The sequence below is a fragment of the Somniosus microcephalus genome, chromosome 21, assembly GCF_052327205.1.
Source record: "Somniosus microcephalus isolate GS21.2 chromosome 21, FLI_Smic_1.0, whole genome shotgun sequence".
NCBI classification, from domain to species: Eukaryota; Metazoa; Chordata; class Chondrichthyes; order Squaliformes; family Somniosidae; genus Somniosus; species Somniosus microcephalus.
The window spans coordinates 42256412-42282966 of NC_141007.1; the positions used below are offsets into that span (position 1 = coordinate 42256412).

The following is a 26555-nucleotide window of genomic DNA, read 5'->3' on the forward strand; positions in this document are numbered from 1 at the left end:
TAAAAAAACAAAAATGTGATTTATTATCGCGTTGTAGCAACACATGCATAAACTGCCATTGAGTTTACAGAACTTTACAGTGTTCACAATAACATTTGACATGTGGTACACACGGTTACAGCTCCCATAGTAATATCTAGTTTCAAAGAAATAGCTATGATATGTTTAAGTGTCTGATTCAATTTCTTAATATTAGCACTGATATAAATTTCAAACCTTTGAAGCTCAATTTAAATAAGGGTTATCACATAGAGTCAACAAAATGTTATAGAATTATTAGTCATTAGTGGCATATATGGAAAAAAGTACAATATTGATTTCTTTTGGGTGGGTGGACTGATAAATTCCTTATTTTTAACCCAGTGCTAAAGTGAGTTATTTCACTTATAATTAAAGATTACACTGTTGATTAAAAGGTCAAATAGATATATTCCTTGATTGAATTAGCAGCAATGTACTGTGATGTGAAAGAAATGATTTGTTAAAGTTTAATGATTGACATCGAATTGCAAAGTTGTCCATTTCTTCTTCTCGTATATGCATAATCGTTCCTGCCATCTGTTTCTCATCTGCCAATTTTATTTACGTATAAAGTATTATTTGATTGTTATCGTGATATTGTATGTTGACTGGAAAGTTACGTGATATCTGTTGATAGGAAGTGGAAAAGAGGACATAGAAGAACTCACTGAAGTGCTGTTTCCAACACCTACCAAGAAAGAGCACCAGCTTTGAGACATGGGGTCTTTCAAAAAGGCTCTGTTTGCGGGAAAGTGAATGCTTGAGTTGGAGAAGATGAAAGCAGACAAAATTCATCCTTTCGAAAGATTAACTTTTTTCATTATACAATAGAAATTTCTATAGTCACTCAAAGCTGCTCAAATGAAGGGTAATTGAACCATTACACATTTTTGTACCATTTAGTTATAACTAAATGTGTTTGTTACTTTAGCGTGCAAGTCCTTTGTCTGTTTGGAATAGGCACCATTTGAAAGTGTTTGATAGAAGTGTTACGAGACTACATTCAATTGAGTCAGCAGACTATTGCTTGTAGGGTAATTGTTAAACTTCAGAAATGCATCTTTACAATCGACAGATTATAGAAAAGGTCATCTACAGGGATCCTCAGGACTGTTAAGTAAGAAGTTTGTTTAAAAAAATGAAATGAAATCAGCAGTATAACTAAAACTTCCACTAACTGAGCTATCCAGCATAGAGATGCATCAAACATACTGTGGACTTAATATTTGAACAGAGGTAGCCTTGTAGGTTCTCAATAGTGAAGTGCTCCCGGTGTGCAAGAACAGATGTCTGAAAAGCACCAGTTACAGAACTGCAGTTTGTCAACAGAGATTGCAAACAAGTATTTTTTACATGCACATTTCCCTTCATACTTTCAAGGTTAAGCATCAATTCAGTTCAGTCCTAGAGAATTCCCCCATCTCGAAACCATATACATGAAGAACATTAAAATAAAATAGAACAGTATAATCTACAAGGAGTTCTAGGGATGAGGAGTATCTGAGGAATCTCCAAAGTACTATTCTTACATCACTGAAGGATTTCATTTGTCCATCTGAGAAAACAACTGAGTTTATGAGTTAATTATGGCCTTGTTATGGCTATATTCATTTGGAAGCAAGCACAAAGAATGGAAACATTCATCAAGTGGCTTCGAACACAAGCATATCTCTTAAAGATATCCATGAAGAAGAAAGTCCCGGATAATTACATATTTCAAGTCTATATTCCTTGCAATGACAAAAGGTTACATTTTAATGTCAGTGGCTGAAGATCTGTGGCCTAAATTGCACCTTTATTAGTACACAGAGTACCAGTGTTCCCTGGGGAAAATCCGAACCCTAAATTGGGATTCAAAAAATCTTATAGTCCAGCACCAGGTGGCCTACCACTTGATGTCTACGCTATTTGACATTTCACTCAATGCGTGGTACTGTCTGTGCAGGACCTCTTGGACTTTGGTGGAATTTCTTCCCTCCAACCACTCTTGGTAGAGTATTTGCACGTGCATATTGGTTTCTGGGAGTCGGACAGGCAGGCTGGTGTACATTTCCTCCATTTGATGCAGCAAATCCTTATCCATTTTTCTATCCTCCGTCATCGCTTGACCTTTTCCATTGAGGCATCCTTTTAAACCAACCAAAAAAAGTTAATGAAATAACCAGTTCGACCAGAACTGACAATCAGGTTTCAACACATGCATTACATGTCACAACCAAGTTTATTCAAGTTCAGCTCAACCTGTGTAATTACTTAACTCACATGGGCAGAAATATTGAATTTTGGGAATATTAGTTCTCCAGTGGTGTTACACACAGTGAGTCAAGATTAAGTGCAGCATTCAGAGAGGACGAGGTGGTGAAAGAAAGAAGGGGAGAGAGAAAGAAAGAGAGGGGGATAAGGAAGAAAAGCAGGAAAACTCCCTCAGCTGGGGCAAGGGTAGACTGAGCTGGTAAACACTTCCACGTGAGCCGAAGAAATTATGTGGTTCGAGGTGTTGAGTTCACATTGGGCCCCCAGATGTCAGTGAGAAGAACATATTGTGACAGCCACGGAGATGAAGATTTATTTATTGCATCAACTAGTTTACAAGCAACAAATACCTTTCATCTTCAACATTACTGTACGTGATAAGGCCAAACAGATTCACTTGCTGTCACCCAGTGGCTTTGTGTATAAGCTGCAGATTAATGCAGTTAAAAAATACTGAACCAGTATTGAGTCTGGAATTAACATTAGCCTGACAGCCTTTTTATCATTTTAAATGCCTATCACAACATTACCTACAGGCCTAACAAGTACAACCGTTAGACGCTGACACTTTAAACATCGATTTTGTCACAGACAGAGCTTTCAATGGGGCTGAAAATGGAACGTTGCAGCTCACTCAAATGTTAATGTATAATGGATCGCACAAACTTGGCAAAAGCTGTGGTTTTAGATTGCATTAAAAAAAAATGATGGGGAATTTATGGAATTAGGCACAAATACAAAAAGATCAGGGATAAAAAGCCTGCACTAAAATGAAAAGCCATACAGCGAAAAGTGAACTCCACACCAAAATACCATGAAGCATGCACTACAATAAAAATTATACTGAAAGCTACATTTACTTCACTTCCCTCTAAATAGCTATTTTACACTTTTTAAATGAGCTTTCTCCATAGGCGAAATGATTCTGGGAGGTGAAGAGTTTTTCAGTGAGATGACCAGCACTGAATGAAGAGGAAGGGTAGCCATCTGGTTCCAATTTGCCTACTCTAATTATTTGTCAGCTTCACTCTGAAATTCTCCCCATGAGTTCAACAGCTGCTAATCCTGGATAGTAGAAGGTGAACGCAAGCTGGTAGACGGTGATCTTTCCTCAGCATTCAGTGCCTTCTCCCAGGTAGGGAAAACAGGTTGGGAACCATTAGCTGACGTCACTGCGGCATTCTGTTGAATGGTCGAAAGTAGAAATGCGTTACCTCCTGGACAGGCAAGAACTTCAATGAAGTGATAAGGAAACTTTCCTTTCTTCAGCTTGTAAACCATGTTTTGAATATTCCTGAATCCATAGGTAGCCGCAAATCGCAAAACAATCTCACCATCTTTTTCCAATGTAACCTCTTGAAAGTCTTTATTCCTAAACAAAAGCATGCAGAATAAAGAAAGCCGTTCAGTACTCAGGACTACTATGCAAAAGCAGACTGAAGAGCACAGATTAAACAGGTGTAAATGTACTTGAAGTTTATGAAAGTCGGTTCAAAAACAGCAGTTTTCTGTTTTTTTTATATACAGTACATAGCTACATGTTACTGTTAGAATCAGATGCTTGGTTTTCTTTAAATTTTGCTTTTAAAAAAGAGTACTCAAGGAAAATACTCTGGGACAATTTTCCAAATATGTGCTGGTGGCAGGGAACCTCCACTGCTGCAAGTGTTTAATGTAAAACTATGGGAACACTGGACCACGATTTTCTGATATGTGTTGACAACGAGCAAGGTTTCCCATCACCATCATGTGCTCAGAAATCTTAGGCCAGTGGGCGAATATGAGGCTGGATTTTGCCGGGTCCCACCTGCCCGGAACTTTGGGTTTCCTGGCATGCTGTGGAGTTTTAATTCCACAGCGTGCGTGTAACGTAAAGGGCGGGTTCCCCGCCCGGAGGTCAGCCTGATTGACAGGCTGGCTTCCAGTCGTGTGGGGAGCTCGGAGAAGGAGACCGCAGGAACAGATAAATGCTGGGCCCAGAATGGTGGGGGAGGTGGGGTCCAATCCCCCGGGGGTGGGGAGGAGGGGAGGGGTTCCGATCCCTGATCCCGGGGTGAGCTCGATCTTCAGGCCTCATTATAATATTTAAATTGCCAACCCGCCTCCTGGCAGCGGGTTGGCTGCCCGCACCCCCGTCCCTCCTGAGTTAAAGGTGAAAGTGGGCGGGTTGGGGTCGGGATTCACATTTTTTTTTACTTTCATTTCCCCCCACGCATCCAACCCACCCGTTTTTACCTCTGAAAATTCTGGCCATGGTCTTTCACCTCTAGAATCGTCAAGAATAATTATATGCTCTATCGGGAACATGTTTGGGTAGTCTTACTTCAGTTCCCAGTGGACACAAATGCACAGCCCAAAGCCATCCAAATGTGGCAATCTCACTCAAAGAAATCATAAAGACAGCAGGAATGAGAAGTGGAAACATTTACACTGGTACAGTGGGTTGATTTTCTCAGGTTGGAATACACGAGACTAGATAAATTTGCTGAACCATTAAATGAAAGCAATCCGACACTTTCTGGATAATTACAACAAACTGACCATTTTAGAAAGTTTCTGAACTTACCGGAGTGTCTTGTAGGTGATTTTTTTCACCTCAACTCCAAAGATTTCCATAGCAGCATATTTAAAAATGTTTTCTAGGAAGCCATCAGATCCTCTCCCATCATGCCTTGCAATACCCGCATCACCAATTTTGTCAAACCTTCACCAGAAAAAAAAAATATTTTTTAAATGACCTAATAAAGAAGCCAATGTTTCTTATAAACAGTAATATCAAAACTCTCATATAAAAAGTAAAGTTAAAATGGAGATCTTACATATTATCTGAAGCTGCTGACTCCACATTCGTCAACAGGAGACCTTTTTGTTCCATCATCTGTGCTATTTCACCTGAAACAATATTAAGGTATAGTGAATCATTTTTCAACACATGCATTTAGAAAATTTGAAGAAAAAAAATACTTGGCAAAAAAAATCTTGACAAAACATTCCAATTTCTATCTCAGATAAAAGAAAATAAATAGCAGCTTTGCTGTTAGTGGTTTGCATGCGCAATAAAAAGCCAATCTGTCTGAAACCTGAAACTATTTTCCTCCATTTAATTTTGGAAATGGCACATAACTATGTCTGCATGCATTTCCTGTCCTTTACGCTACATTTCCTCTCCATCACAGCACGCTCCTCTCTATCACAGCACACTTCTGTCACAATTAATCAGTTAAAAATATTTCAAAACGCAGGCAATCGTTTGTGTCACACGAACAGCTAATTGGGTCCTGTGCAAATTTTACTTCCTAATTTTGAAATACAGAGCAGAAATGAGGAGCTGCAAACTACTTTTAAATGTCGCCATGTTTTAAAACAGTTACTTAAGTAGTGAAAACCTACAGGTTTTGTGAGTAGTTAACGAATTTATCTGCAGTCTTTCATTCCATTCTTCGATTGCCATCAAAAAGCATAATGGGGTTCTACTGCCAACCCCATTTTCTTGCTCTGACCACCTACCCAATTTCTATATCCTCTAGGCTGACTCCCACCCAATGGTTCAGCTGAATGTGCTGTTAATTCCCTCTGATCTCCCACTTGATTCCCATTGCCCATGGCCCGACTCCCCACTTGACCTCTTAACAGATTCTTATGCCTTCTATGGTACCGACTAACACACCTTCTCACCCAACTGTGCTCCGAATCCCAACTCTGGCCTTCAAAATAAACCTTAACTTCATTGTATTTTTTTAAAATCAAATATTTATCAATCTCCTTTTACAGCAAAAACCTCAAACTCACCGTTTCTCTACATGCCTCGAAACCCATTCACTATATATTTTTTTACAATTGCACATAATAAACCGGCACTGTGCTTTATTTATCAAACCCCCATATTCTCTCTTCAGCAGTCCTGCCAATTTCTTACCACATATCAACCTAACTTCCACCTGTATTATCACTGTGCCTCCTCAGTTACTTTAATTATATTTTTCTGGAGGCATCTAATTTCCAAACAACCTCACACTTGTGTAGATCTTGATTCCATCTCTTGTTGTTGAAGTTCACATAGCTTATCAGCCATTCTCAAGTTTTTTCCCTGGTGGAAATGTGAATCCCTGCCTCCTCCGCTTTCATATGCAGCTCCACACCCCAGTCTCAGACGCCATTACACCCAAAGTGCTACCCAAACAGCTCCAGAACTCAAGACGCCCCACCTGACCACTACCAGACCGCACACACAACTGACATCAGCAAAATTATACCATCAGAATAATAATCATAATATTATTTAACATGTTATATCCTTCAATTTGCCTTGAGCAAAGTCATGGGAGATACATTACAATATCTACAATAGTGTAAAAGCTTTATGTATGCACACACTTAATATCACATTTCTGTTACACCTGGGGAAAAAAGTGCAGAAGAATCAAAGGCTGCCATTTGGAATTCCCCCAGGAAAATACCAGAACCAGAATAGCCTCTTAATTAATCTCACCAAGATACTTAAAGATAACCACATTCTTACAGCCTGAATACTCATTAAACTCTGAATAAAGTCCCCCAATGTATATTTAACAGCAATTAGACCATGTGATATTAAAGGGACAGGCTAAATTGCATATAGCCCCACATTAGCAGCAGAATAATACACGGTGTTACATGGTATAATGCGCCATACTTTATAAATGTGTATCTTCGGACTTATTGTGAACAATGCCACAGGAAATTTACTAGTTTTTTAAAAATTATTTGTTCACAATAACTAAAACAGTCAACAAATTAGGGTAAGAAGTATTCCAAAAAACTGAAATGCTCATGTTTCTAGCCGCTGTGAGTAGCTACTTCACTTGAAATCATGCCTCACAAGATACACTCTAATAAATACTTATTGGGCCATGATTTGCTGTAGCAGGGCATCTAACCGTATCTGCTGTTAGTTAGACCAGCCCTTGCATGTTTAGGTTTTTTAATTTTTATGCGTGGCAAGTTGCTGCAAGTGCGAGCTGCTAACATTGCAGCGAGGGAAACAGGGCATCTGGGACCTGAGTGAACAGGGCAAGCAACTGTGCATCTCCTTAACCAATCAGATTGAAGGATTGTGAAATAAAGCGAGGAAGGACGTAGAAGGAAGTGTGCATTAGAGTGGGTGAATTCAATGTCAAATCAGGCACAGAGAGTGAAATAAAGAGAGGGAAAGATTGGATTGAGAGAGAAAAAAAAGAGACAGAGGGAAAAGTAAAAAAAAAAGCTGTAATGCAAGAGTTAAATTTCAGTGTCAGAGAGGTTGACTGGCAGTAATTAACGCTCATCACGTCATTAAAAGGGTACTTAGACTGAAATGGACAAGACTTAACTTTCTGTGGTGAGTTTAGTTCGTATCCACCGTGCAAATACAGCAACTTCACGCTATTCAATGAGTTTCACTGGTGATGTAGACACCAAGATGCCGTTTTCGCAAAGCTAACAGCATCTTGTACGGCAACTTTGGGACTCCCGCATTTAACCGCACATCTGGCCTCGCCTGAAGTTGCTGTAGCATTTGCGAATAAATAGCGGCGAGTGCCATTATGTTCGCTGTTATTTTGACAGCAAATTCTGGCCCATAGTTTTCTCAAGACATTGCTATTGATGTTTAATATATTTTCACCAGCTTCTTAAATCAATTCTTGGCAGAAGTTATCTTTTCAAAGCAAAACATTATTCTAATGATTTTCTGAAGTAAAAATGTTACAATCAGATTGAAGATAATTTTGATATATTTAATTTGGAACATCTGTTCAAAATAATATAATTTGATTCCATCCATTTGAAAGAGCTTTCTTTCATTTTTAAATGAAAACTAAACAAGTAACTTTTCTCCCTACTTTAAGTTACTCCATACCACACATCATTTCTTAGCCAAGAGACCAGATAGCGCTCGCGCCTTGTTTGGGGATTTCTGCCAACCTGCTCTGTAACTTGGCTGTGACAAATTGAGCCTGTGGATGAAGCATGTCAGCTTAGCTCTGCTTCCCCTCTACGTGGCCAATTCAAGACCAGGATTTTAATTCCTTTGTAATTGCACATTTCAAAGACATTCTTTGATAGAATCTGCGCTGCACCTCCTCCAAGGCCAATATATCCTGCTTGAGGTGCGGTGCCCAGAACTGAACACAGTGCTCCAGATGCAGTCTAACCAGAGGTTTATTCAACTGTGGCATAACTTCCACCCCTTTGTAATCCAGACCCCTTGAGATGAAGGGTAACATTTCATTAGGCTTTTTAATTATTTTTTGTACCTGTCCACTAGTTTTGTGATTTCTGTACATGGACCCCTAAATTTCTCTGCTGCTCCACTGTTCCTAGCTTCTCACCATTTAGAAGATACTCTGACCATTGATAGACACCCTCCAAAAATCTAACAAAAAGTGTAACAAAATACTATAGGTGCTGAAAATCCAAAACAAACACAGAAAATGGTGGAAACACTCAGCAGATCAGGAAGCATCTATAAAGAAAGGGAAAATTAACATTTCAGGTATAACTCTTCTATTATTTAACCAGCTCTTGTTCTTCTCCTAATCACATTATATCGCATTCTTTTTTATTGTGTATGTGTTCACCCACTTTCCCAAGCTCTGTTCCTCCTGAGAAACTTTTCATCGGTAATATTTTCCAGTTCTGACGAAGGGTTATACCTGAAACGTCTGAAAATCTATTGCGGCGATGTTACCTGAAGTTAATACACAGTCAACATCCTGTATCTTGTATACGCTGCTGTAAAAGTCTCCAAGTGCCTCCAATTTTTTATCGTAACAAGGTGTTATGACTACATGGAAGATCTTCTCAGGGGAGAGATGCTGAAAAAAAGAACCAAAAGTCAAAAAAAGTCACTGCTAACACATTGAATGCTGAAGTATCCTTACAGTTCTTAAAATATTTGCAGGACACACGTGGAATTATTTATCTCAAACTGTACAGAGGCTGAGCGGCAAATAAAAACAAAAGCACAACTTCCAAGCACTGGATGGAATTTTTCATCATTTACAATCTGTGATACTTTCTACCCCAAGGGTTTTCTGATTTAAGGTATATTTTAGAATTTTAATAATGGGAACATTATACAGCATTCCAGAGCATTTTAATAGTGTGTTTACAACATCCTCACATCTACCAAAAATGTAAACCATTTCTTTTGGGTTTTGATGGCAATAGATTCCCTTAAATTTTGTGGTTATGAGAATTTGCAGTTTTTAACATCTTTCGGATGAGACGTTAAGCCGAGGCCCTGTCTGCTCTCTCAGGTGGACGTAAAAGATCCCATGGCACTATTTCGAAGAAGAGCAGGGGAGTTATCCCTGGTGTCCTGGCCAATATTTATCCCTCCGTCAACATAACAAAAAAAACAGATTATCTGGTCATTATCACGTTGCTGTTTGGGGGAGCTTGCTGTGCGCAAATTGGCTGCCGCATTTCCCACATTACAACAGTGACTACACTTCAAAAATACTTCATTGGCTGTACAGTGCTTTGAGATGTCCGGTGGTTGTGAAAGGCGCTATATAAATGCAAGTCTTTCTTCTTTAAAAATGCTATACCAATGGCCTACTTCTCCTTGTAATATTAATAAGGATTGGTACATAAAGAAGTACTGTGTATATTGAAAGAAATAATAATATGTTGACTGGTCAACACTGCACTGTTCAGCACATTGCAATTCTCCATCATTTTGTTAATTAATTCAGTGTTCAATTGTCAAAAAAGCCATTATAGTTCTAACCTCTGCCTTTTCTCAGCAGAGTTCTTTGGATGAAATCATTCATCTTGTGGAAAGTACCTCTTGTTATGTCCTTCAGCTCATAATGACTGTTGCAAATAGATTGCCATCTGTGGGAGCACAGCAGACTGCCATTAGCAATGCAAGTGATAAAAGTCGTTAGTCTTGTTCATAATACTCTTGGCTGTCAGAAGGTGCACAGCAATGAGTAGTGCGATGAGGGAACGGTAAGGCACTTTCGTGTCTCACAGTGCTTTCAGACAATGAGTCACTTTTGATGTTCAGCTACATGTTGATATAAACACAGCAGTGATTCTGTGCCAGCGATGTTCCTCCAACAGTTATGAGATGACGAAGATCAATCTGTGTGTTTTTTTAGTATTGGTCGAGTGAGGGATGTTGGCCAGGACTACAGGAGATCTCTAATCCATAATCTAGGATGACATTCAAAGTCCTGGAGCTGTGGTAACATATTAAACGATGACACCGTCACTTATTTACCTGCTTTTTGGCAAAATAGTCCTTTATCAGAGACCCCATGACTTGCTGTGGGGATTTAGCAGTGCAGATGTGTGGAAGTACAAGGCTGCCGAGGGCTTTTTCAGCATAACGAATCCAGCCTGCAAAAGATCAGCGTTAAACTTTTTAATCAGTACAAGAGCTTACTGCACCAATTGCCTGTAACACACATAATGGCTGTAGCATTCTGAGAAATAAAAGTAGAGGGCACTTTCATTGCTAGTTATACTAGCTGCTGACATGGATTATATAGTTGCGTGCCATCACATGTCAAGTATTACTTTCCTGTTATTAAAATAATCTGCCTATTTTAATTGCAGTACATTTAGATTGGAACTATTGGGGGAGTTGGGAGATTTCTCAAAACCCCCCTCCTCCCCAGTTTTTCTAGTATGTGTTATGTCTCCGTCTCCTTCAGAATGATAATGCAAGGGATTGCCTCCTGCTTCAGAAGACTTCCACGAACCACCAACACCGATATTTAAACCTCCTGTCGGCTTCAGGAGAAAATGGAGACGTAATTTTTTAAAAATACTATTCACACTGGTATTGTCTTCTTTTAGTTTCAATGTAACATTTTAGAAATGGTATTTGCTGAGCTCCTCATCATTGCCACTTTGTTGGTAAGCTTGAGCACAGGGGGGTTCAATTTCATTCAAAGCTCTCCCCACTCAATCTCTTCATCGAAAGAAAATTTAAATTGAATTTGTATAGCGCCGTTCATGTCTCAGGGAGCCCGTGAATTTCCTTTGAAGTGCAGTCACTATGTAGGCAAAATAGCAGCCAGTTTGCACGCAAGGTGCCACAAACAGGGATGAGATAAAATTGTAGTGAATCTGTTTTTTTGGGTTGTGTTGGATGAGGATAAGTATTGGCCAGAGCACTGGTAAAACACCTGCTGTTCCTCAGATAATGCCATAGGATCTTTTATGTCCACCTGAACAGGTGGAGGAGTCTTTGGTTTAACGTTTTATCCAAAAGACAGCGACTCAAACACTGCAGGAGGTCCTCAGTACTGCACCAAAGCATCAGCCTATGTGCTCAGGTCCTGAAGTGGGGCTCAGAGGTGAGAATGCTACCACTGAGCCAAGGTGACACTTGTATGTAGTTGTGCCTCTGCACAGTAAAAATATTGCAAACTCCTTCATTAGTCTGTAGTTTTGAAGCCGATATCTTGAACATTCTCCTTGAATTGCTCCAACTGTTTTTTCTCTAATCAATACAATTTAATGTGTGTGATTTGGAACACCCTGAGAAATGCAGCATGTATATGGTGCTTCATCACAAATTCAATCGTCACTAGGTTTCTATTAAAGAATGAAAAGGATGCAAATCTCAATTTTTTAAATAGCCACTCGCTAACACCAAATCCTTGACCTCCACCACCAAGAAGGACAAGGGCAGCAGGTGCATGTTCCCCTCCATGTCACACACCATCCTAACTTGGACATATATCATTGTTCCTTTATCGTCGCTGGGTCAAAATCCTAGAACTTCCTACCCAAAAGTACTGTGGGAGTACCTTCACCACACAGACTACAGCAGTTCAAGAAGGCGGCTCACCACCACCTTCTCAAGAGCAATTAGGTTTGGGCAATAAATACTAGCCTTTGGAATAAGTGGACCAGGCTGCAAAGATGTAATTCAATCCCCATTTCAAAGTCATTCTGTCCTTATTTGTATATTTCTATTATAAGTTGCTATGTCCACATTTATAATGGAAATGGTCTACATGAACTAGTCATGCTGTAATTAAATCCTCTTGCCAGTGGTGGTGCTGCAGTGCCAAGCTTATACAGTTACTTTCCATTACAACTGTGGACATAGGAATTTCTAATGGAAACTGTTGACATGAGGTGAACTGTCATGTTTTGTCATTGGCAATTCCCCCCCCCCCATGAAAAGGATTTAGAAATGAGCTATGTTTAAGGGTTGTTTATATAAACTTCAAAAACAAATTGAATTTGTGCAATTTTTAAAATGCCACAGGGTGTAGCCACTGAGATATGGGGAGCAGGTGGTTGGGTGGGGCGGGGGTGAGTTTGGAGGTGTTAAAGAGCCAGGCATTGAAAAGGTTTCCAAAACGTCAAGGGGCAGTAAGCAGTTCAATATCTTGTCTCAGGTGGCAGAGCAAACACCTGCACCCATTATGGTGGGGATGACTCCATTCATGTGAACCCAGCATGAAGTGGCTGCTGAGAATCTACTCGAGAGAGAGGTGTTAGTCGGTTGGTTGACAAGCTTGCTGGTTATGCCAATGGGAACGGATCCAAAAACATGCCCTTCCACGTCATGTGCATGCAGGGACAGAAAAGGAATAAGGAGATTTACCAGCTAGGTTTGAAAAGGGAGCTAGGCCTATTGAGGGGAAATGTGCTCACCTCAAGCCTACGGCCAGTCAGGACCAGAAAGTTAAACGGGGAAAAGTTAAGTGAGCCCATTAATAGGAATATATATGTGGCATATGTTTATTGTTCACAAGGAGGAATTGAAGTTGATTACTGGGCGATTCGATTATAACTATGATGACTTTGTACATTTACTTTCTGTTTGTGAATGATGCAACAAGCAGATATTGTTATATCTCTCAGTTATGTTATTAATGAGCTATTGGGCAGTAGATGTACACTTCTGAATGCAAGATGCTTGGACGACTTATGGAAGTAAACAGTAATGCTGAACCACAGAATATTTAAGGCAGACCTGAAATTGGTAATGTCTGCAAATGTTAAAGTTATAGGCCTAGAAATTGGGTTGGGGCGCCAAAGTGGCGCAAAAGTCGCCTGAGCGCAGGATTTAGCGCAGCGTTTGAGGCTTTAGCGATCGTCAGATATTCAGTTCCATTGCCCCTAGAGGGAGACGGGGCGAGGCTCGAGGCGCTCCGCGTCCCTCTTAGGGCGCTGAAACTGAATATCGCAGCGCAACGTGCCGCAGCGCCACACGCTGCGGCACGGCACGCTGCGGTACTGCAGGCCTTCCTCCCATTGTTAAGGGGGAGGGGCCTGCAACAGCGCGATCCCCGCTCGCGAGTGCCGGCAAACGAGCCCGGCACCAAGGAGAAGTGCTGGGCTCTCGGGAAACAGCCAGCAATGCCGTGGGAGGGGTGGGGGGGGGGGGGGGGGCAGGGGGGCGTCAGGAGGCTGGGGACAGAGGTGCTGGCAGGCGGCCGACGAAAAAGGCGGCCGCCCTGCACATCCACCTTAACTTGCGTCGCTGCCGGCACAGTAAGGCCCCGTGAACTGGGCGCGGGTAGCAAACGGCGCAGTTCGCTACCAAATATCGCGAACGGGGCGCTGCGCACACTGATGACGTCATCGGTGGCGGCGCAGTGCAAATGGCTAACGCCACCATTAGCGCCCCTGCTGAATATCGCGGGAGGCGCAGCCAGTGGCGCTACAGCCACTGACTGCCTCTTTAGGCACTAACAGGTGGCGCTACTCACCCAATTTTTCCCCCATAATGTATAAAATGAATATAATAATCTCAATATATTGAATATAAGACATCATTCCTTTATACTAGGATCACCCGAATGATGAATTTGTGCAAAGTCTGTAAAGGGGAACAAAAAGGCAGTGTTTCAATATAGAAACCACCTTAGCTTTGGTATTTTTTCCTAGCTGGTAGGAGGTGTGTTTACTTTTAATCTGCTTTTAATTGTCCTCTTTCACTCGGGAGCTATTCTGCCAACGTCCATGACAAGCTCCATTGGATATCTCATATTACGACCTAGGTATACTGGGATGCTAAGTGATACCTTATGTACCTACTCACTGATGGTTTCTGTCAGAGGAGGGGGTTGGAAGAAAGGCAACCTACAATTACTATCACTGACCAGGTCGATGATTTCCTCCAAAGTGCCAATTTTGGACTTAGCGGCAGAGGGCTTTATCCTGAAAGTGTGCACACACACCCCTTCATCAGAAAGGAATTGAGGACAAACAACTTCACAAGAATTTGGTGCCACATAGAACTTCAGCACAGACGTACCTAATCTATACTCAGGCTATAGCACTTTGCAAATTAGTATCTTAACACAAACTGCTTATGTTCAATTGCAAAAAAAGTACAGGAACAATGGTGATACTGGTGACACAGAGCATTCCCTGTGTGGACAGATCCTACCAATTTTAGCGCAGTAGGATCAATTTACTTCTTTTTCTTTCCCTTGTAGTCATTTGTAAACATTGCATGACAGGAAACACAATGATTATCATATGACTCTTGCAGTTGCATAATACTTGGCTGACCAACAGGGTCACTATCATAATCCTACAGATACAATAAGCATTTCTGCCGTGTCATGGTTCGATCGTCCAAAGTCATGCAGGAATGAGGAAACAAAAAGTCCCCACTGAGATCAGTTTAAAGAGCAACATTTTGGAATTGATTCCTCAATTCAGTTTATTTTAACTTTATATGAAGGGCAGAAACTTCTTCCACATAATAAAGTTAAAAAAAAATTCTTATTCTATAGGAGATTGTTTATTTTTCAGTATGTCCCCTCCCTCAAGCCACAGTTCTTGGTTGGGAATGTCCAGCTCTTTCTGTCTAAGAGTAGATTAATAACACTTCTTGTTTGATCCAGTATTTATATTGTTTAAGATAGGATCCCTCAATTTAACAGACAAGCTACAAGACACATGTCAAATCAGGCAGGGAATGCAACCTGGGTTTTCTGGATCAAAGCCAACATATGCTATTTGGTTTCTCAGTAAATTTAATTCTGACTTTCAGTAAACGCAGACCAAGACTAAGTATTTAAGCTGGTCTTTTGAAAACTCTTTCAGGCTCACCACCACCTTCTCGAGGGCAATTAGGGATGGGCAATAAATGCTGGCCTTGCCAGCGACACCCACATCCCATGAACGAATTTAAAAAAAATGCATGCCATAGAGAGTGTAAAGCATAGATTCACCTGGGATAATACCAGGGATAACAGAATAATTATGGAGACTTGGGAAATTGGAACGATTTCCACTGGATCAGAGAAAGATAAGAGACTAATAGAAGTTTTAAAAAATGATGGAGGGTTTTAACAGGAGAAGGTTATTTCCTCTGTTTCGAGAGTCAGTGATGAGGGGTCATCAATTGAAAATAACCAATAAGGGAGTGGAAGGGGTTTGGATAAATTTCTTTATTCAGGGAGTTGTTAGAGCATGAAATACTTTGCCACAGGAAGTCAGTGAAGCAGAGACCAATGCACGTTTTAAGGGAAGATTAGATAAACATTTGAAGCAGAGGAAAATACAGGACTATGGGAAGACAGCAGGGCAGCGAGAGTAGTTTGGAATTGCTGTGGCAAAAAGCTGGCAGACTTGTTACTTTGATATTTGTGGAATATGCTTTGGTAATAACTCAGCATTCTCAGATATTCTCTGAATGGCTTGATTCTACATATTCTGGTGATAGTGTGTAGCTCAATAATGAAAAATGCCTAGGTGTATCAACTTTATAAATGTACTATCCAATTTTAAAGGCAGCCTATCTGACAATGTTCCCAATGTACATTAAACAAAATTAAACACGCTGCGTCAGTCATTATGTCAAAATTCTGGGCCTGTGTTTTTCAATGATGGGGCTGGGGGCGAGGATAGGGGTTACATATATACAGAAATGAGATTGCTGTCCATTATGCTGCACTGGTGGTGTTCAACAAAATAGGTTACAATAGGAATGACATTTAGTATACCCTAGTGACAGTGGATGTTATATGTGTACTTCTGCTAATCATTGCATTGCCAAGCATAAAACACTGAGGCAACCACTGTTTGTACTGATAACACTGGGCGGGATATGTTGCAGACCTACTGTAAAACCCAACTTAGATCTCAACACTATTTTCCAATTCAATGTTTCATTGTACAGTTCCACGTAGTTTTACAGATGGATCGTACAATCATAAAACACGAATACATATTTGAACAGACTGGACTGGTAAATTATGGTATTAGTCATATCAGTACATTACAATTTATAGTTCATTTATGAAAGAAGCACACTTACTGATACCAATGTCACTGATATATGGCAGAGATTATATTAGGTGACACCAGCAGTTTGGATGAAATCATTTGGCTGTTACTTCAGCAACACCCTTTATTTATGAAGTGGCTTACCAGGGCAAGCAGAGGCAAACATTGGTAAAGCATGCTGGTCTTGGCTTCTCTGGTAAAAGCGCTGAACAAATTCTCTTTGACTCTCGAGAAGGCTGAAATCAGCTGCCAATGTCATATCGAAGACATAATGGACTCCTGAAAAAGGGAACATATTGCATTAGCTGTGAGCAATGAGTCAGTTTATCTCGCTGCATGAAAGTGGTCTGTGGAACTTAACTTTTGTTGAAGTACTTTCTATTATACTGAAACAATTATTATCCAGCATCTGATGGAACCAGAATTAGCCACCTACTGTCACAGCAGGATCTGGATACAGTTAAAACTCAACACGATTTTCCAGATGGAAATATATAATCTTTTCACTGTGTCTACAGATCTTGCTGTGCATTCCCACCGATGAACAACAGTGTAGAAAGGGTAGTTCAAAGAAAGAGCGACTGGATCCAGGCGGAGAGACTTGTGCAATAAAGTACAACTACAACATGCATTTATATAGCACCTTTAACATAGTAAAATTTTCCAAAGCGCTTCACAGGATCGTTATCAAGTCAAAATTTGACACTGAGCTGCATAAGGAGATAATAGGGCAGGTGGAGGTAGGTTTTAAGGAGCATCTTAAAGCAGGAAAGCAAGGTAGAGAGGTTCAGGGAGGGAATTCCAGAGTTTAGAGCCTTGGCAGCTGAAGGCACAGCCGCCAATGATGGAGCGATTAAAATTGGGGATGCTCAAGAGGCCAGAATTGGAGGAGTGCAGATATCTCGAGGGGTTGTAGGGCTGGAGGAGTTTACAGAGATAGGGAGGGGGGAGGCCATGGAGGGATTTGAAAACAAAGATGAGAAATTTAAGGTTGAGGCGTTGCTAAAGAAAAGCCATTTCACCTTGAAACAAGTTTTAGTACAGAAGCTCAAATCTCAGTATCACTACTGTTAATGTTATAAACATTCAGAATTTTGCCCTGATCTCCAAACATTGCATAGAATTATAAAGAACCTTCTTGACAATGGTTTAGAGTAAAATATCACATCTTAACAAGATCTAATGTGATGGTGAGCTTGTGAGAATTTCTGCCAAGAATATGTGCTAACTGTTCAGAATTACTACACTAAAATATACATTATTAAACTTCAGATTTGCATTTTACACAAGAAATGGTTCTTAAATACAGAAAAAGTTAAATCAATATTTTCCACTTCACAATTTGAATAATTTTGGTCTACAGAAGCTACCGATGCCATTTTTACTGTTGCATATTAAAATGAATCCTCTGATCTAAGCCAAATGGAGCTAAATATTAAAAAATGATATCATTACTTACCAAGGCCTTTCAAGAACCCAGAAAGTCTTTGTATTACATCAGTAACATTTATACAATGCTTAGCAGCAAAATAGGGCACTGACTGAGGGGAAATTGAAACTACCAGCACTTTGTGTTTGGATTCATCACATCTCTGCATAAAAAGGAAAGGACACAGCCATTAGTCAAATCCATTAATCAATAAGTAGCTACTTTATACTTAAAAAGCTGATTTGGTTGCTTCCCACAGGCTTACAACTTGCACAGGGTGGAGCTTGGGGAAACTGCTGTGCAGGGCATTGACGAACTGGTGACTATAAATAGCGAAAGCATGGATGAGGCTTTCAGCAACAGTGGGGGTGAAGCAGCAGAAAAGGCAGGCAATATTCACTAGGTTGATTCCTGGGATGAGAGGGCTGTTCTATGATGAGAGAGTGTGTAGATTGGGCCTATACTCTCTGGAGTTTAGAAGAATGAGAGGTGATCTCATTGAAACATACAAGATTCTGAAGGGGATTGACAGGGTAGATGCTGAGAGGTTGTTTCCCCTGGCTGGAGTGTCTAGAACTAGGGGGCATAGTCTCAGGATAAGGGGTTGGCCATTTAAGACTGAGATGAGGAGGAATTTCTTCACTCAGAGGGTTGTGAATCTTTGGAATTCTCTGCCCCAGAAGGCTGTGAATGCTGAGTCTTTGAGTATATTCAAGGCTGAGATAGATAAATTTTTGGACTCTAGGGGAATCAAGGGATATGGAGATCGGACGGGAAAGCGGAGTTGAGGTCGATGATCAGCCATGATCTTATTGAATGGTGGAGCAGGCTCGAGGGGCCGTATGGCCTACTCCTGCTCTTGCTTCTTATATTGTAAAGGTGGAAGTAATGGATAGGATCGGGGGTCTGAAACACAGCTCAGATTTGAACGGAACACCACCTGATTCAGCTGGAGTGAGCAGTCTGGGAAGAAATGGGGCAAGTGTACAGAGATTCGGCAGAATTAATTAACATTAACTAAAGTAGAAACTTGACAAAGCTGAAGTAAAATTACATTTCTAAAACCTTTGAGTTGGATGATCTCTGTGGGGCAGTGGTGGGGATGCTGCAATTGGTCTCAACACTCCTGGGACAGGATGGGCGAAGCAAAGATCTGCTAGAGCTCCTATTCAGATCAGGCTCGGTGAAAGTGTCGTTGTGTGATGCCAGGTAAGGACAGGATTGGGCTCAACTGTGGTGCCCTCCATGGTCAAATAACTTGCCGGCTCCGTTTAGCCTCTCACATGGGCGGCGTAAAGGAGTCGGCACCCAGAAGTCATCATCTTCCAGAGAGATGGGGAGAAAATTGAAAAACAATTTGATGTTTTGTTACATTTGTTGCACGAACTGTAAAGATTCAAAAAAGTTTTCAGTATTTACAGTGTGCAAAAACACATGAATTTGCTAATAAAACTATATGATTAAAAACGACTCAAATCACAAATTGCATGCAAAAAGAAATGTGAGGAAATAACAATCATAAAGCAATTCTGACTGGATAAATCTTCAGCATTTGAATGATGAATTATAAGAGATTTACCTCAGGGAAACACCCTCAGCAACAACCTGTCACGAGTGCACCCACTCACTAACATTCCATTTTAGATGACAATCGAACAAGCATTCCTAACCACTGAAACAATTCTTATTTAATTTATCCCATTCACGTCATCGCAAAGCCATCTAGTTATGTCTCAATGTGATTTTGTAAATACTTCCATGAATATACCAGCATGTGAATAGCCTGATCTTTGTATTAATAAGTGAATCCTTTGAACATGACTTGAAACAAAGACATTTCTTTGCTTTTTCAAACCTCTTAATTATAAATGCCTCTTTTCTTGAATTCTTTTTACGAATTTGTGGTTAGAGGCTTCCCGCGGGCGGATGCCTCCGACCAGCAAAAAAAGCTACGAACTTACCTGATGGGCCCGGAGGTTCGGACACTTGTGCTCCTGGGCCTCCAAGCGTAGGCTTGTCTAGAGGCCCGCGTCTCCCAGCGTAGGCTTGTCTAGAGGCCCGCGTCTCCCATGGGCGCAGGCGGTTCGCAAGCGCCCTTGGGATCACATGGGCCGGCCCAACCAATGAAAGAAAGGGATCCCCATTCATACTTGAGGATTCCGTATGTACTGAACCTCCATAAACATGAATGGGAATACCCCCAAAAATACACGTACACTTCAAATAAATTTAAAAAAAAACATTTAAAATGAATCAAATAACCATTTAATTAAATATTTAAAACAATTTAATTTGTTGAAAAATAAATTTACATATTTTAAAGGGGCTAAAAATAAACGTACCTTATTTCACAGGTTTTTAATGTATAAATTATTGAAAAATGTTTTATTTTCCTGTTCTTTAAAAGTTTTACACTGGTAAAAGCAGGCCTTATGTGTGCTTTTATCAGGCGTAAGAATTTCACGGGCATTCGCTGGGCTGAAGTTGGGCAAATAGCGCAACTCTCCGCCCGCGGAAGCCCTTTTCCTGGGGACGCAGAGGATCTGTCAGGCTTCGCAGGCCTAAACCCGGAACTTGTGCGGCCCCCTACGGGCGCGTCCACACCTCGTACGCAGCCTTAGGGGCCGCAAATTATGGCCCATTATATGCTCCATTCCTTTTCATAAACAAGTTAAAGTTTGTTTGGCAAATTAGGTACAATAAATGCCTGACTTAAATTTGAAGAACTTGTCTAGTTCATCAAAATGCATTAAATTTAATTGACTACTTAGATTTGTTTTCCATTCTTGGGATGTGGACATCGCAGCCAAAACCAGCATTTTAATGCCCATCCCGAGTTATCCTTGAGAAGGTGGTGGTGGGTCCATGTGGTGAAGGTACTCGCACAATGCTGTTAGGTAGGGAGATCCAGGATTCTGACTGAGCAACGATGAAGGAACAGCGATATATGTCCAAGTCAGGATGGTGTGTGGCTTGCAGGTGATGGTGTTCCCATGCACCTGCTGCCCTGGTCCTTTTAGATGTTTGTGGTCGCAGGTTTGGGAGGTGCTGCTGAAGAAACCTCGCCCATTTTACATGTACTGACATTTTCTGTACATCCCTAATTCTATTGCTCCAGCTGAGAGAATGTACAATATATTCCTATGCCTCTTGAACCATTGATGAGGTGTCCAGAGGTGATTTATCTTGGTCCTGAGGGGAGATGGTTGGATCCTTTCAGAACTGCCCCACCCCACTCCCTCTCCGCCCCCCCCCCCGCCTCTCACTTTGATGTCACAGATAATGAACTTGGCATCTGGAAAGCACAAAGACAAATCTGGAACTATGGAAAAAAAATTCCTGTATCAACTCATTGTATTATCACACCACAGATTCAAGTTGACATATTCATTGCATCCAAAAACCTCAGAGCACCTGTTAGAATCATAAATTGAGCCCGTGCCGGCTCTCTGCAAGAGCACTTCAGCTAGTCCCACTCCCCCGCCCTTTCCCCGTAGTCCTGCAAATTTTTTTCCTTCAGGTACTTATCCAATTCCCTTTTGAAAGCCACGATTGAATCTGCCTCCACCACCCTTTCAGGCAGTGCATTCCAGATCCTAACCACTCGCTGCGTAAAAATGTTTTTCCTCATGTCACCCTTGGTTCTTTTGCCAATCACCTTAAATCTGTGTCCTCTGGTTCTCGACCCTTCCGCCAATGGGAACAGTTTCTCTCTATCTACGCTGTCTAGACCCATCATGATTTTGAACACTTCTATCAAATCTCCTCTCAACCTTCTCTGTTCCAAGGAGAACAACCCCAACTTCTCTAGTCTACCCACATAGACTAAAATATAACCTATACCTAACAAGGCATTCAATTGGTAGTCAACTTGAAGTTGAAGTAAAACAAATCCACTTGCTATATACTGAAGACGCTATATACTGAAGACGCATCAAGTTCAAGGTAACATCAGTGTATTCTGCCTTTCACATGTCAGCCATTTATAATGACCAGGGAAAATCAGTACAATGCAAGTCTTTATACAATACATTTACCCAAAATGATCATCTATACAACTTGATTGCAACCAAGGAAGTGAAATCTCAAACATTAAAACAATTACAGGCCGCCTCGAACACTCAAACAATCTGTGGTGCATGTTAAGGGCAACCAGGTCAATTTATTCTATCCTCTCCCACAGCGACCAATAATATAAAATCTTTAATCTTAAAAAAGGGATTTTAATTCAACTAAATTGTGATAAAATCCCTATGGATATTTTTAGCCAATTAATTTTCAAAATTCTATGAAACCAGCAAACATAAGCAGCTGCAATCAAATCCCAGTAGAAATTAAAGTTTCAACTCAAGTTTTAACTTTTTGATTCAGATGGTGCCCTATATAGCTTCCAGTCCTTCCTTTGGAACAGACATGTTTTAATTCCCCACTCCCTGAGTAAAGAATACAAAGAGAGCCTCTGATGTTCATAGGCACAGCTGGATCATTCTTCAATATTTCTCTCGTTCGTCTTTAAAAGCATCCCACAACCCATGGCCCGCAACTCACTTTAAGAAAGGACCCTTATTGTAATCTGTACCATAGACGCATTGTCTCAAAGCACAACTTACTAGATCTGTAAACAGAGGTGTGCACAAATGTATCATGAGTGACACATCAATCACATTTGTCCCGCAAGTACTTAAAGGAAGATTGGGTTGCAGGACATTAGACAGAAGACAGAACATGCTACAGATGGTGGCAAGATGCCGCACATATGGCTGTGTTTGCATGCGAGCATTATACCAAAATCAAGCACTGAAACTGGAAGTGAAAACTTGTATGTTCTAGACTTACAGATACAAAAAAGTATATTCCATATATTTTGTTACTCAGTTGCAACATATATTGAAAATTCATAGGCATTCAATTGACATCCTGTAGTACACCTGAACTCCAAGAGACTCAAATTATACTGCTGCCTCCTAACTCAGACTTTTTTGAAACCTCCAACTACTGAGGGATCTACTAACGATGCTTTATCAATACAAAGTGGAATCAGTTCACAGTGGCACAAACAATGCAGTACAATTGGCTGGCTTGTCTTTTCATAATATCGGTCACTTTTCAGAAGGAAACATTATTTGCTGTTCAAGGAGTCAATTTGGCAAACTCTCCAATTAAATTGTAATCCCTTTAGGGAACGACTTCTTTATAAACTATCTGAAACTAGCACAAAAATAATCATTGGGAACCTTTATTGCAGGAAGCCTACAAAGGTCACTTCTGTCTGACAATGTGTAGTTCTGTAGTTCAACCAGTACTTTGGTAACTCTCAACCATTAGTTAATACTGACGCACATTTGAAAATACTATGGCCTAGAATTTACTGGAGCATGGCATCTCGGTTGAGTGCCAGGAGTTGGATTTTTTTCCTCGCCCTTCAGCTCCAATTAATTTTGGAAGTGCGAGCTGATAATGGTACGATGAGGGCAATGGGGTACTTGGGACCTTGGTGAACAATGGGACCAACAGTCTATCCTCTTAACCAAGACTAGAGAAACAGAGTGAACAATGGAAAAGGAAATAGGGTGAATTAAAGTCAAATTAGGTACAGAAAGAGAAATAAAGACTAGATGAAGAGAAAAAACAGAAAGGGAAAGTAAGAAACATTTTTTTAAACCTCTAGGAACTATTTACTACCTGTAGGAGAGATTTCAACTGTTCCTTTTCTGGGTCTCACAGTTGATTGGCATTGCAGGAACATAAATCCCATAATGAAAAGGTCCTTACGTCGCTAATTACCAGCCCTAACTTTCTGTGGCAAGTTTAAACTGCGTTCACAGTGCACATCCAGCAATTGCTTGAAACACATGGGGAGATTGACGGCAAGATCCCATTTTTGCAAGGTTAACGGCAATGTCTTGCTATAACCCACGGAAGGCGTCAGTTTAATGGGCCGAATGGCTTTTTCTTGCTTCACGTTTTATTTTACCTGGTTGAGGCCGAGTACTGTGAAAAACTCCTCTTGACATTGTTGGGCAATCCGCAGACTTTCTGTTGATGTCACGCAGTTATCACAAGCCAAGCAGTCACTAAGGAATATTTTTGCATTTGCTAGTTTATGAAATTCACTTTCCTGTAAATAAATAAGTACATTCAGTAATACTGCATCATTTACTAACTAACAATCAAATTATTTCTCGGTCTCAGGTGCTTTACCTCATCTATTTCGCTGGTGCTGGGGTTGTTCGTGTCGATGACCAGACTTTCGTTTTCATTATTTTTCTGTTTTTTACTGCATTCCTAAATGAAAATGTAAATAGTGACTAGGTGCCACATCCATCCAGCTCGTCATAAATGCCTTGTACACATATCCCTTAAGCCGACCCGTATAAGCATTGTCACAAGTCACGAAAAGAGGAAGAAAGATGAAACTAACCAAGGACAAAGGATCTGACTCACCTTTTTAGTGCATTTATCACACTTCATGTCGATAAAACGGCCTTTTCCTCGCGCTGTTTCTTTCCACAACAATGCGGATCTCGCCGGAGTCGAGCAGAGTGTTTCAATAACACTAACCTGCGGGTACAAAGAGACTGCTTTGAAGTTGAGGAGCCATACAGACACCGAGGATCCGATCACAGCCCCAGTCCATCTGCCAATCGCAGCAGCCTCAACAATGTCCTCCACCTCGTCAGGTCACGGGCAGTGACAACTCCGCGAAAAAAAACCCACATTTTTAGAGGCAGTCCATGCAAATATTACAAGTCAGATCCGTGACAACAAACAACAACAAAAAAATGACCTTTCCTGGGGAGGATCCAGCTTTCCTCCCTCTCCCAGTACACAGACAACAGGTAAACACCAGAAATTAAAGGTTGCACCGACATGTCAAAAAGAAGCGTTTGTTTTTAAATGCCATTTTTTCCCCCTCTTTGAGTTTGCCGACTCCCCCCGTGTGACAGCGGTGTCGCTCTCTCCGGCACAGCCTCCGCTCTGAGTAAGCCTGCCGCAGGACGCCCCGCTGTCACACCAGAACCGCCTCCCCTCTCGCAGCGACATTGCGAACCTGACCAGCAGCACGTATCGGGAGCTGTGGGCGGCATCTGTTCCGATCGCTTCCGCATCTTCCTCCCAACTGGCTGCAATCCCTCCTCACACTGATGAATAAAACCTTTTTTCACTTTGGGTTCTGTTTTACTTTCACCAGAGGCGAAACTTAACGAGCACAAATGCAATCGCCCCAATTATTTAACAGCGCTGTTTATTTCAAAGCACAACTCGGAGAAAAGTAACATTTTTCATTGTGAGTTTCTGAAGCATGAGATCCGACTCCGACCTGTTGTTAATTATCATCTGGGTTACGGACCGTAATTTGATCCTAATGCGGAATCGTGGTGGTCTTGTTTTTTGTAAGGAATGTGTTACGTTATTAATTTTGTTTTGGCGGTGATGGGTTGGATAAAACAGCAAGTTAAAGCCGCCTCCCCATTGGGTAACAGGCTGACAGAGGCGGATCTTGAGCTGAGCCAATGAGAGACGAGAAATCGCCAAGAGGGAAGAGGAAGAACTCATTCACAAACTTCCACGCCTTCCCAGTGACTCAACACGCTCAGGAGGAAGAGCTGCAGAATCGGCGGGTATGGCTTTGTTCCTCTTTTTAAAACAAAATGATCTCCTAAGATTAGGATTCTATTTTATAATTCTAATATAAGTCGTTATTGCTTTAGATGTGTATTCCCACCTAAAACTGTTCTTGAAACTGATAGCGTGTCATTCAATAGTTCTTGTATACCCCTGACACATAACAGGGTACAATTGAAAAATAAATCCTGCCCTTTGAATTACAAACGTTTCTTTAACCTTGTTCCTAAGTATGATTTAAAACTACACTGATCTTTCTTCAACTCTTAAATGCTTGTCTTTGTGGGATGCCTAATTGTTTACTATGGAATATCAGGAGTAACATTACGTTTCATTCATGCTCTCCCACTAGTTTGCATATACCTCAAGTCGCTGTTCTGATTTTGGATTTCTTCATCAGTGAGATAGCAGTGTTAAAAACAGCCCTTTTGAAACCACCAGGCCCACACAATTCCGTCAGAACAAACCAGCAAAGAACAAATATAAGTACAAATAAGTCTAAGTTGCCTGATCTTTGGGAGTCACATTGCTAGTGGTCGGAGACCATGTGTGGTCCGAGGGCAGGTTGGATCCTTGGAACCAAAAGTGTATATCATTATTATTAACCATACAGTGTATTGACCTCAAAGTCTTGTTACATTTTTTCTTGTCTGAAACCAGTTTGATTAAATGATTTAATCAAATTGGCTTCTGACGATGCAGTGTTTTAGTGTTGTGGATGACCCTCAGACAGCCTTAGATTTTATTGATTTAGTTGTTTACCAGTAATGTTGACTCCAGCAGTGGTGTTTTGACCATGATCTCAATAGCCGTTTGCTGAAAGCTGTGAAAGCTTCTTACGGTGAAACAAGTACAAACACAATGGCCACAAAGCATTAAGAATTAATGTCTGATGTGTTCCAAGCAAAGATAATTAGAATTAAGAACTAAATTGAAATGATATTTAGCACTAACATATTAACTAAAACATTATTTGTATTCA

General features: G+C 40.8%; 2 protein-coding genes across 6 annotated transcripts in view; one reads left to right on the top strand and one right to left on the bottom strand.

Moving 5' to 3' along the window:
• On the bottom strand, window positions 1–25349 carry narf (nuclear prelamin A recognition factor). 5 transcript variants are annotated; one of them, XM_085963504.1, is made up of 12 exons: window positions 25269–25349; window positions 24392–24508; window positions 24149–24232; window positions 23922–24065; window positions 17978–18110; window positions 16663–16797; window positions 10526–10644; window positions 8981–9107; window positions 5094–5166; window positions 4841–4978; window positions 3489–3646; window positions 1–2148 (listed from the first exon to the last, which is right to left on the bottom strand). In XM_085963504.1, the coding sequence occupies exons 2-12, from the start codon at window positions 24416–24418 to the stop codon at window positions 1907–1909; spliced, it is 1380 nt and encodes a 459-aa protein (XP_085819630.1). In that variant the 5' UTR covers window positions 24419–24508; window positions 25269–25349; the 3' UTR covers window positions 1–1906. The 5 variants fall into 5 exon arrangements, with proteins under 5 accessions (XP_085819630.1, XP_085819629.1, XP_085819631.1 ...); XM_085963503.1 differs by lacking the exon at window positions 25269–25349 and adding an exon at window positions 24999–25122; XM_085963505.1 differs by lacking the exon at window positions 25269–25349 and adding an exon at window positions 24735–24980 and having other exon boundaries at window positions 3609–3646.
• Window positions 25336–26555, top strand: part of cybc1 (cytochrome b-245 chaperone 1) — an 18201-nt gene continuing 16981 nt past the window's right edge. The window contains exon 1 of the mRNA XM_085963509.1: window positions 25336–25569. The gene's annotated coding sequence lies outside the window, so the exon portion shown is untranslated. The remainder of the gene's footprint in view (window positions 25570–26555) is intronic.